This window comes from Limanda limanda, chromosome 7, assembly GCF_963576545.1.
Source record: "Limanda limanda chromosome 7, fLimLim1.1, whole genome shotgun sequence".
In the NCBI taxonomy this organism is placed as follows: Eukaryota; Metazoa; Chordata; class Actinopteri; order Pleuronectiformes; family Pleuronectidae; genus Limanda; species Limanda limanda.
Window position 1 is genome coordinate 22,507,062 of NC_083642.1, and position 12,982 is coordinate 22,520,043.

At 46.8% G+C, this 12,982-nt stretch overlaps 1 protein-coding gene across 2 annotated transcripts in view; it reads left to right on the forward strand.

Annotated features, from left to right (window-relative positions):
* Positions 1 to 615: 615 nt before the first annotated feature.
* Positions 616 to 12,982, forward strand: part of agrn (agrin) — a 167,409-nt gene continuing 155,042 nt past the window's right edge. For both annotated transcript variants that reach the window (XM_061074735.1, XM_061074736.1), the window contains exons 1-2: positions 616 to 2,686; positions 8,541 to 8,579. In XM_061074735.1, the coding sequence (XP_060930718.1) occupies positions 2,521 to 2,686; positions 8,541 to 8,579 (205 nt within the window). In that variant the 5' untranslated portion in view covers positions 616 to 2,520. The remainder of the gene's footprint in view (positions 2,687 to 8,540; positions 8,580 to 12,982) is intronic.

Below are 12,982 nucleotides of genomic sequence, written 5' to 3' on the forward strand. Positions count from 1 at the left end.
TCCAGCTCCAGCGGAGGAGACTTTCCTTTTGATTAGGCTATAAACAAATGGAGGAGTTGGTTTGACATCTCCCAGGACCGTGGCCCTCTTTTGTGTTCCTGCTGCACTGTTGCTGCCCCCCCAGCCCCCCCACCCCCCCCCCCCTCTGACAGGACTTGAGTACTATTCCCCAAAGGCCTTTTATTCTTGCTCGTTTTTTTTTTCTTCTTCTCCTGTTCCCTCACCCATCTTCAACCCCCTCCTCCCGTCCGCCTCTTTGTTAAAGGCAGCCCCTCATCCACTTCCCCCACTCGTATCTCACTCTCTCATTCCTACTCTCTCTCTCTCTCTCTCTCTCTCTCTCTCTCTCTCTCTCTCTCTCTCTCTCTCTCTCTCTCTCTCTCTCTCTCTCTCTCACTCATTATGCGCTCATCCGTTCCGCTGGCTGAGAGCTGTGCGTGGAGACCCACAAAAAGGTGGACTGAAGTGTCATGAGCTGCTTTTCCTTCTGCGAGCACTCCTCCTCCCTCCTGTTTACATCCTCCCTCCCTCTCCCCCTCTCTCTCTCTCTCTCTCTCTCTCTCTCTCTCTCTCGCTCTCTCTCTCTCTCTCGTATTGCTCTGTCTGTTCGCTGACTTCTCTCATTGACTCACTCCTCCCTGCTTCAGCTGGCTGACTGAGTGCGCCGACACTGGGACCACTACCTGATGTCTGGGGGATTAAGCACGCTATGCATACCCGGAGTCTAATTTGTTGTTTTGGCTGCCGGTGAATGTTTGATCCCCACAGAGCAGAAGCTGGAACATAAATCCTCGTGGCCGGGACACGGCGAGCGCCTCCGGACTGAGACGAGACAGAGGCAGGGAGAGAGGGAGAGAGGGAGAGAGGGAACTGGATGCTTGATTAAGCGAGGAACAGAGAGACGACAAACCACAGGGGAAACAGAAAAGACAGGACAAGTTCTTTGCTGACAGGCAGCAACAGAAGATAGAACATCAACCCAAGTCTCACTACGATCAGGACCCAATGGGAACCATCTCCTCTCATTATTAGACTGGGATCTTCTGTCAGGGTGCTGACACAGGGGGGGGGAGAAAGCCTGACAAATCTCCGCCTCCAGCTTCTTGGTTGATTTCTGATCGGGCAGGTTTTTCCTCTTCTTTCTGTGAGTTATTCATTCAGAGTGTCTCTGTATTTTCCTGCTCATCCGTGGCTGCTTGGGGGGAGGACACCGGTCGGCGCTGTTGGGTGGAGAGGGGATTGTGAACTTTTTTCCCGTCTCCTCCACTTCTGCTGACCTGCTTTCGGTCCCAGCACACCAGCAGCGTGTGGTTGCTTACCCACTCCATGAGAGTGGCCGGGGAATGAAGGTTATTGATCTGAGGAGGCGTGGCAGGCACACGGGAGAGAAGGGGAGGGAGCCCAATCCATTTCTGTGATCCCGGGAGCATATGGTTTAGCGAGAGGCAGCCAGCTGCTTTCCAGCCATCCGGCTCATCACGCTGCAGGAGACACAAGTTGCTCCGGTGACGGCCGTGGTCGTTTATCTGTTCGGCGTGGCAGGAACTCCCAGAACCATCCGGTAAAGAAGTCAGTCCTTCGGATGCACAGACGCAGTTGTGTTGACTGAGAGGAGCGCCACGCAAATCACCGCTGAGGAGAGCAGACAAGCATTGTTGCCCCGGTAGGCAGCAGCCACAGGGAGGCTGGAGAAGATGCTCAGAAATCAGCTCGCAGGGAAATAATTGTGACACCACATGTTGTTGGTGAGCACCAGACCTTGGCTTGTTTTCAAAAGGCTTCTGACAAAGAGAGGGAGTTCCCGAGGAGCCGGAGCTGTCAGACCCCTTTCCACCTCCGGCCAATTACCAGTCAGGGTCACTGGGAAGAACTGAGAAGATTCATTCTGTGGATTTACCGCCAGTCTCCTGTGGAAGTGTTTTCCTTGTGGATATCTGACAATCCTAAAATACCCATTATCCCGATGGCCACATTTCTGGCTCAGAAGCATCTCACACACATGAATGCCAAGAGCGCTTTAACACACATTTACTAACACATTACCAACACCCACTTAAATCCACACACATAGTTGCACTGTAAGTATAACACACTTCACAGAATACGCACACTTACTCACACACTGAGAGCCCATCGGTTTGTCTCTTTCCCAGCAGACACAGCTCCATGGAGGTTGCATGGACAGGTGGGGGGGTGTAGGAGCTCGTGGACCCTGTCCCCCTGTCTGTCCTCATTTCTCAAATGGATGTTATTATCTCTAAAAATGTGTTACTTGGAAACCGCTGAAAGCTCGCGGCCGCGCTTCTCCTCCAGGAACAGTCAGTGTTTCAGCTGGAACCACAGCTGAGACACGGACCATCACGGATCTCCTTTGCTTTGTAGTCTCTCTTCATCTCCATCCCCTGTCCTTATCCCACCGCCATCATTTTTTCCAACGGGTCTTTGGGCACCCCTCGCCGCCCCGCTCGCCCCGTCACCTCCTCCTCCGCCCTGGAGGGGAGGGGGTCGTTAGAGTGGAGCATGAGCGGGTGCCACTACCCCTCGCCGACACCGCCGGAGCGGGATCGCAGGTACCAGCACAAGGTCTCCTTGGTGGTGCGCTACTTCATGATCCCCTGCAACATCTGTCTGATCCTGCTGGCCACGTCCACGCTGGGCTTCGCCGTGCTCCTGTTCCTCAACAACTGTACGTTTGGTTCACAACACTCAACTTTACCGGGGTTCTCACTAGGGGCGGGAACTGGCAAAAATGTGACGATTCAATAGTATTGCGATTCTGCGATATATTGTGATACTGAAAGTATTGCGATTCGATTCTGCGATATATTGCGATACTGAAAGTATTGCGATTCGATTCTGCGATATATTGCGATTCTTGTCCCCCATATTATTCAAAGGCATTACAAAAAATTAGGAAAATAAGACTGCTCAACTCACTTCAAATGTCACATTTAATTCTGTGAACAACATTGTCTTCTACACATTAACTGAAGTGCAAAAACTTTGTCCTTGAACATTCAGGACACAGGACCTTTGTAATTATTTTCTGAATAGGAGACCTCTCACATGAACGCTGAGCTCCCAGCACATAACTTACAATTATACAATACAGTAACATCAAGCAGATATAATAGAGTAACATAAACCTGAGAATAATCATATAAATAAGAGTAACTTAGAGCTTCAATCAAATTGAGAAAAATTAACAAAAATGTGTACTACTAGAGTCCAGTCCAGTTGGCTGCAAGGTCATGACCCAAAATGTTAAATTCATTTGGGAATATTGGCATTTTGGTTCAGAAAAAGGAGTTGGTCAACATGCTCAGATGTTAAAGTGCTCCTCTGGGCCGTTACTATATCTCCTGCAGTGGAGAACATCCTTTCAGCAGACACACTAGGTATCTTTTAAACTCTGAAACTCTCCTCGTCATGCTTTGCCAGCCAGGGGCTGTTACATATATAATTGTAAAAAAAAATGTTAATGTTAATATTGCAATACTTTGTTTTACAGTATCGATATAACCGCGGGCGCAAAATATCACGATACTGAACGAAATCGAGTTCTCACCTGTTCTCGTCTTGAGTGCATTTTTTGTGATACCTAAATGCACTACTCACTGTTTGGGATTTGAAACCTAACCCCCCCCATAAACCCTGGTTTGAAGCATTAGCGCTGCCTCTCAGTCAAAGTTTAGTTTGACAGAAAAGGTTTAGCACCAAACATAAAAACAGAGCTTGCATTAAATGTCCTTTTCGTTTCAACCTCACCTCTCATAACAGCCTTATCTGCACTTGAGTAGGGACATCAAGACAGCTGGAGGCACAGCCCCCCCCCCCCCACCCCTCCTTCAGGGTTTGTCCCCGGGCTTTAAAACTGTTAAAACACCCTGAAGCACAGTGACATTGGAAACATCTGTAAAGTCAGACTGGGTAAAAGCAACATAATTAGCGAAGAGAAATCGGTATAAATAGACATGTCTATTTGCATATAGAGCAGGGAAGTAAGAGCCAATCACACATGAGAAGCATTCAGGACTTGTTTTAAAGCCAGGTGTGAAAATTGTGGAAACCTTAACTCTATCCACCTGTGATTGGATCTCTCACGACGGGATGGTTAAAATCAGGTGAACATAGTCTGTGATGTCCAGAAGAATCTGTTTTAATACCTGTTTATGATATTTAAAACCTAGGGACCTATATCATATACATATACAGATCTTCTACCCACTTATAGTTGTGACTCAAAGAGCCAATTGTTTTCCATACAACTGAAATTCAACAGTCACTTGTAAACAATGTGCAACCTTTTCTTAACATCACCAGCATCACACTTGCCTGAGGCTTCCCCAGTCTACGATAACAGTCACTGCAGTTACATGTGTCCGATTGAAACTCGATTTCTGGCGTTGTCCGGTTTCAATCGAAGATCCATGTCATGTAACTCCACAAATCTAGATTTCTTGTGTCCGACTGAAGTCGGATAACCACCCCCAGATAAGTAGATCGCATTTGGCTGTATATCGGACAACGCACGCATGTAACTCTGGAAGCTAGACAACAACTGGAGATGAGGTCTTTGCGCATGCTTGAGATCCTGCCCCCCCCCCCTCCCTCCCTGGCCGTGACCCGGAAGTCGACAGTTAGATAAAATGTCGCTGCCCGGTGCCGGCCGGCAAAAACAAACAAACAAACCATTCTAATCAAATGCGCCGTTCGCATTCGCAGTACTCCTAGAGTAAACATGCACAACAGCATGTAGAGGGACTTAGCTTCACCTTGCTCTCCGTTCGTCATCTTTCTCATATGCTGAGTTGAAGGCTGTTGTTGTTTTTTGTTAGTAGTGGTGACGAGGTCAAGCGGAAATGGCAGGATCACCACTAGCTGTAATAAACAGCGCCACCTATCGTAGCGGGGTATGAAATGCTTTCGGACAAGAGTCGGATTTCTCAGTGCCATGTACCCTGAGATAGAGCAGTTAACCCCCCCATGGATAGAGAAACCGGGCTTCAGCCGAAATCGGGTTTCTGCCATCATGTAAACGTAGTGACTGACTCTCTCACAGACCTACACAAGCCATTCGAGCCTTCCCTGTTCAGACTGTTTTAAACTGTAAATAACTCTCAACTTGCCAAAGTGGGATTTTATTTATGCAGGACTTGTGCCACATAATCATTTACAAATTGTAAAGAATATGTGAAATAAGCACCTTCATTTTCATGATGACAAATTCGGGTTGAAGTTGTTTTCACGTCGAAGGGAGAGACTCTGTTCATTCTCTTCAGGCATGGCTGTTTTTGAACGTCTTCCCTTTTCCTGAGTCTTTCTCTTATAGTCTGTTATCAGCCTGTTGTGTCCTCACATTTCTGTTTCTATGACAGTGTGCCTCAGTCACCTCTACGTTTGTCTCTTTCCTTCATATTTACCAGTTTGTCCTCCTCATTTTAGTTGATGGGTGTGCTTGACCAGTAGGTTCATTTGTAGCCTTGTCATGTAACAGAATCAATTTCTGCCACAGATGTAAAATACAAACTCAGTTAAAGCAATTTTCTCCTCTCAGAGGGCTGAGAGAAAAGAAATGCGTGCTGGTGAAATTGATGAAGTAAAAGGGAGTCTGTTATTCTGCCAAGTGCCCTCGCCATGTGGCCACAAGGACAGCTGGAGGGGGATAGTGATAGTGCTGCTACTGGTGACGTGTGTGTGTGTGTGTGTGTGTGTGTGTGTGTGTGTGTCTGTGTGTGTCTGTGTGTGTGTGTGTGTGTGTGTGTGTTTGTGTGTGTTTGTGTGCGCTTGGAGGAGGGGTGTTAGAGGAGTCAAGCAACCTCAGATTTGCAATTTCAGTTTCCACCATATGGGGTGAAGCACTTCCGCCCCGCTCACACACACACACACACACACACACACACACACACACACACACACACACACACACACACACACACACACACACACACGCACACACACACACACACACACACACACATGCAACACCCTCAGACCTCTGCCAATGGAAGCCCACACATAGAAACAGACTCACTTTATCATTCTGTTCAACCATACATCAAGCAAACCAAAGGGGAAGGTAACACACGGACAAAGACACACACACACACACACAGGCCTGTCTCTGTGCACAATGCTAAATGTCAAAGTGAAACACATATTGATTTGCTGGAGATATAGGGTGAACGATGGCTGCGTTGTGACATTCACACAGGAACAGGAACTCACACAGGCGTCTCCAGGTGCAGGGAGAGATGGGAAACCCTGATATGTTTATGTAAAGACCTTATCTCGTCCTTTGGTTGTGGAAATGTGATGAAATCATTTCGCTGCGCCCGACATCTCGGCTCCACCTTCTCTTTCTGTTCTGCCTGCGTCTGATTGTTTGCGTGTGTTCAGACATGCTCACGATTGTGCGACAGGAAGTGCAGCCCCTGTGCATGTCTGTTCCACAACCCCCCCCCAAGATGGAAATCAGTTACCACCAAGACTGACTGGGAGAAGGCCAACTTCATTATTCACATGTATCACCAGCCTGCACCTCTCCTCTCCCCTCTCCTCATTTTCCTCCTCCCTCCCTCTCTCTCTCTCTCTCTCTCTCTTCCTCCCCTGAAGCCTGGCTGTTGACAAGCAATTTTAAGTGAGCCTAAATTTAAAACTCAGCTGTGTCTCGGGGGGGCCGGCGGGTGTAGCAGAAGTCCCGGGAAAGGCTCCGGCGCGGTGGTTGATGGGGTCCCAGAAAAATGTGTGAGCGGCGTAATTGATGTGATGTATGTTATCTTCCTCATTATCGCTCACAATGCCGAGACATGGGAGAGACGGCACCGGGTGGTTGCACGACGTCTATTCTGAATGTGTGTGTTTGGTGTTTTTTTGTTTCAAACGCAGGCAGCTCTGACAACTCATCAGGTCTCGGCTTAGTGAGTCCGACAGCCTGGTTGACTGTGAGTGTGCAGATGCTGGTTTAGTTTGGGTTTGTGTTCAGAACTGTGGTGCTCTGGTAAACTGTGACCAGTGCTACATGGTGTTGTTTGTGAAAGGCTGCTCATTCAAGAAATCCAGAGAAATGGCTCTGGAGTTTACCCGCAGTTTGCCTTTCACACATGCACGGCACAGCAAGAGGTTTTCTGCACAGATGCGTTCACAAAAGCAACAATTCTCCTCTCACAAAAGCAACACATCCTCTGCTTTATTCAAGAGAGAAGCAGCAGACAGAGGCAGGAAGTTACGTATTAACACCGACGTCTACTCCTATCGCCACAAAGGCTCTTGTCTCATTCGTCAGTGTCTTCCCTGCTATTTAGCGGCAATATATATATTTTTTATTTTTTATTTTTGAGTCCCTCCACCAAAGAAGCGTCATCAACCCCCCCAGTGTGTCTATGTGTCTGCAGCTGTAGAACCACAGAGGTCACCAAGAGGCTGATTCTCCTCGATGTTTTCTGTTGAGTGATGAAATGATAAGTTGTTAAATCAATCAGGAAATCATCCGAAAATACATTAGCCACAAATTGAATTTTATAGGAGCATAGTATTTTCTTAAATAAAATGAAAGTTTGCTGTTTGTCTCTGCTTCACATTGTAGAATAAATATTTGAGGGTTTCATATTGTTTTTCTGACAATGTAAGTAATAAGAAGCCGTCACCGCAGGCTGTTGGAAATTGCTTTTTCGTTGTTTTCATTTTTGAGACATTTTTCTGAGCCTAAACTGTCATATTCCAAAAAATAAAACCCGAGATTAACCAAGAATAACAATTATAATGAAAGATAAATTCATGAAATTAATATTACTTGCAGTCTTAATTAAAAAATTGTTGCTTGTACTTTTTGTCTCTGCAAAAAAAACCTAAAACAAAGTTTATGTTCTTTGTCCACCTTCATTACATAAACATTCATCGGTTCATGTTCCTTGTTTGTCTCCATTTTCAACCATTGACTTCCAAATTTAAGAACTGCAGAGTACTCTCTGTTCCTGGAAGTTGGCTCCACACTCAGTCATCTGACACTGCAGGTCTCGTCTTATGGTTCCCACAATCCTACAAAGCCTTATGTCATCGTCTGCTGGGTGTTGACCAGGAGAGAAAGCATGATGTCATTTGATATATTAGAGGAAACAAGTTTTGATTCATTCTGCACATGGCTGCTGGGGGCCGGGGGGGCTGGGAAGTCATTTCCATCGACTGTTTGTCATCACTGATATTTCAACTCCCCTCTCACACTTTTCAACCCCAAATAACCACACCAGTGTTCTCAATTCTCATGTGTTATAATAACAAGAGTCCAGCAGTGTGGTTTGAGACGAGACCATAGAAACAATGATGAGACTGCTCTCTCCGACATGTGGCCCTGTCGATTAGCTCAGCCCGGTTCCTCCAGGGGCCCAAGTCACAGCATTAGAATGTGTCAGATAGAAAAGTCAGGCATGGGTCTTTTTCTTTTTTTTTTTTAAAGCAACTCAATTACACTGCCTTCACCCCAGGGGAGTCTCTGAATCCCCCCAAAACTAAAAACCTATTTCTCTCTCTTTTATCTCTTTCAGACAAGCCTCCTCACTTCACACCGGCCCAGCCTCCTGATGGTAAGTCCTCTGTGATTCCTCTCTGCCGGCCCTTCACCGACCACTGGTGTTTAGGGGGGGGGGGGGGGGGGGGGCCTGCAAATAATGACCTCAGACGGTCATCGCTTCCTTTGAAGTGGGCCGGCGTCTGGCTGCGCTGGCACAGATTTGGCTGCTCCCGCTTGTTGTGTCCACGGCCCGTTGGTATGGCGGGCACGTGGCCAGGTCGGCTCGGGGGGCTTTGATGTGAGAAAGATCTTTTGATGACTTGATTTGATCTGCTCCACGATCAGCCAATCGGGCCGGTTGTTCAATACCTGTTACCGTGGCAGCGTTCACATCCGCCTGATGGGGTCTAACAGGATAATATCCCCCCTGTCCCAGAGTGTTCTACGTTACTTTAGACTGCTGAGGGATTGTAGGCTCAAAGCAAAACCGTCACCCCACCTTGTTATCACTTGTGCTTTTCTCATCCCACATACACACACATGCACACACACACACACTGTGGACTATAGTGGATCCTATCTTGATGCTGGATCGTGATCTCGCTGGCTGCTGACCAGAGACTGCAGCAGGACTACTTGACATATAGTATTGAAGTTATCCTTCAAAAATGTTTACCCTCATCGATGTTGCTAAAAATCTTTAATCCCGATGATGTTTTCCTACACTTGACATCTATTGCACTTCTGTCCGTCCTGGGAGAGGGATCCCTCACATGTGGCTCTCTCTGAGGTTTCTACATATTTTTACCTGTTAAAAGGGTTTTGAGTAGTTTTTCCTGACTCTTGTTGAGGGTTAAGAACAGAGGATGTCACACCATGTTAAAGCCCTATGAGACGAATTGTTATTTGTGAATATGGGCTATACAAATAAAATTTGATTGATTGATTGACACACACACACACACACACACACACACACACACACACACACACACACACACACGCACACGCATATGCACACACGCACACGCACACTATATATAAATCGTTGCAATTGGCGCTGTATTGTTTCAGCCGTTTTCTGATCCAGTAACATCCGCCCGTTAAATAAAGAAAGTAGCAATTTATTTCCAAAACGGTGGAGCTCGGCAAGTTTTAATTGGAGGAAAACAGCTGGTTTTCAGGCTGCTGTCATGAATATTTATCAGCAGCATCACAGCGAGTGTCACAGACTCGGGCGTCGTATTTCTTCACTGCGCTGACGGGGACGGGCTCCCACTAGATCTGAAGGTGTTGTATATTCCTGCTTGTGCGGATTTTTTACAAAGCCAGAGGTTTGTTGGGAGGAAACCACGAGGAGAGAATGTTTCTAATGATGCGAGCTGTCCAGCTGATGCCGGGGACAAAAGGCCACAGTGGGCGCTCGCTGAGTCTGTGGCTTGTAATTGCTCTATGGGCTTGTTTGGGGAAAATCGGATTTACCAAAAATGTCATCCTAAAAAGAATGTTTCAAATTAGAGGCGGTTTATTATGAACGCGATTGTCTGTCCACATCGGGGACAATAGGCTCTTTTGCCGTCTGTGTGAAATGGCTCTCAAGTTTGACTTGGATAAATCAATAATTGCTTTTGATTGGAGCATTTTTCAACTTCAGCCTCACCTCCACACATCAGGAGTCTAATGTTTCCCCTTTTGTGCCTCATATCATGAAACCGCTGCAGACTCAATTGCAGCTGGCAGAGTTCAAAGCAGTCGTTTGTTTTTGTTTTAATGACAGATGAAATTGACTTGACAAATCATTAAATCTCACCGAGAGGTCTCTATTTGTCTGTTTTCGAAGCAAATGTTGCCATAAATTTTGGCTCTCCACAGGGAAAATGGGAAACAGTATGCAGGCAGTGAAGCTGCTCATTTCTGTCCTCCATCGAATTTTCCTCCACAAAAGAACTAACGCCCTGCTTATCGATCGAGCCACTCATTTCCCAAGTATTAAACTTTTTTTTTGGTTCTGTCTTAGGGGCACAGTTTGTTTCTGCACTAGTCAACCGTTTAAAAGCCGCTGCTAGCCCTTAATTACATTTGCAATAGTTCTGTAGGCTTTCCATCAGCAGCCTATGCTGTTTTAATATGCCAAGCAAAACAAAAAGCAAAGTCTCCAATCAGTGGGTAAGCCTGCCCTGTGGGACGCAGTTTCTCTGGGTCATTTAACGCTGGAGAGATTAGTGAGACAATTAGAGTTGGCCCAAATACGACAGTAGGCCACTTGTTGGAGATGGATGGTTTATGAAGTGGTGGAGGCGCAATTTAGAAGATGTTGTCGACGAGCAGAGGGCTGGTGCAGCTCTGCTATTAGTCAAATCTGCTCCAAAGAACACATGGCTATTTTTCCCCTTTTTCTACTGAACTTGTCCTCAGCGCCAAGGACGCTCCACTCTCCAGTACTTAATTACAGGAAATCACAGACAAGATACCAAGGACTCTGCATTTTTAAACAGCCTAGTTTGTCTCTGAACTGCGTTTGATGAGACGTCCTTATTAGCACGAGGAGATTCTGCAGAAAGTAGAAAGAAATTTGTTCTCCAGATTAGAGCGAAAGAATCTTGGGACTCGCTGGGAAAAAAATTGCAGCTCCGGCACAACATAAGCAAAGCTCTCAGAAGATATTTATGGTGCGCGCCACCCGCAAATAGCTTACTCACTGAGCAGCCTATAATCACCAGTCAAAAAAAAGTGACAAAAGTCACAAAGAGGCCTTTAATCAGGCTCTTCTTCTGAAAGCTCAAAGCAGCGGTTGCTCGGCTCATTATTGCCTGACGTCTCCTGATAATAAGACAGTCGTTTCCGTGTTTGGCCGACGCGACAAAGCTCAGAGAATTTGCAGCAAGAGGGATTAATGTTGGACTTAAGAGGAGGGGTCAACTGCCAGAAATGCTTCATAAATGAGGCTCTTGGCCCCCCCAGTTGTCAGTGTCTACACTCAGTGAAAACACTACATGTTTGTCCACCTAAGGACACAGGAAGGAGGGTGTAATCATGTTTGATAGAGATTAGATGCAAGTTTATTTATGGCATGTATTTTAGCAGAGACTTAAGAGGAGTTATTACCAAAGTAGACATTTATGTTACGTGATTTATAGCAAATGGAGTCGTAACTGAACAAGGACAAACAAGAGAATCACCTCTTGGAATCTGTTTCAAGGTCTAACGGGCTGAGAGGGAAATCAGGTGCAGACGACTCCCGGGAGGTGTTCCTCATTTCATCATATTACAACCTTAGATGACAAAACACAGGTCAGACGCCATCCAAAATAGGCCCGGTGACTCAAAAGAAAGAGAGCGTAATAGAGGAGGGGAGCATCAGACGGTTCAGAGGTCTCCTGTGACTGTAGCCCCCACCCTACTGCCTGGCAGGAGCCCATTCGCTCTGAATCCTTCAATTTGGCGTCTGTCACTGACAGCGTTCCCCAGAGGATGCTCCTAGTGACAGACAAAGTCAACTCCTGGACTGTAATGTGATTTGATTAAAGATGGTGGAAAACAAGTGCCAGCGGGTTCACTTACACTTTGAGAGCAGCAGCACTTCCTAAAGAACTGACATAACTCTTTGTCAGCTCTGGGAGAACACAGTAAATGCTCCACACTCATAGCACCCTCAGAAGGGGGGGATAATACACACACACACACACACACACACACACACACACACACACACACACACACACACACACACACACACACACACACACACAAACACACGTATGTGCACAACCCTCCTGTAATTTATTCGGCCAGAGCCTTTCCCTGTGTTCTTGACAGTAAGCCTGACTCTGAGAGAGGCAGAATTAATTATTACTCCTCGGCCTATCTTAATTAAATCTTTTCACATCATAGATTTCACACAACAGAGGCAAAAATATCTACCTCATCTCTAAGCCGGGGGGTGGGGGGGTACCGGCTGAGAATGTCTCGCATCAAGATATCAAAGGTGCACTGTGTAAAGTTGCCTCTCCACCGTTGCGATTTCACACAAGAGTTGTCATGTCTGTTAGCGGAGAGCAGCTTGTTATCCCACTAGTGTGCAGGCATGGGGGGGGGGAGCAGAGCGGGCAGCCTTGACTTAATCAACGGAAAGTTTGTTGCCCTTTGAAAGTACACAGAGCTCTCCGAGTGCACGGCTGGACTCTGTATCCCTCGCGTCTGTGGACTCTGCTTTTGTGAGCATCTGTAGAACTCAGTGATGGTTTTTTTTTTCGTGGAGGAAGGTCAAAGGCAAAGTCAAACGTCCCCTCACCTCCCACATCCAACCGTCCATCTCTGACGGCGCTCCCTCTGAGGCTCGCCCCATCTCACCCAGCTCACTCGGTATCGACCTGCCCGGACGGGTCGGAGGCGGTCGTCCGGGGAGACAAAAACAAAAATATTAGCCGAGGAGGAGAGAGCCGAGTGGGCCGGAGCTGTAAAGTGCAGCACTATTTG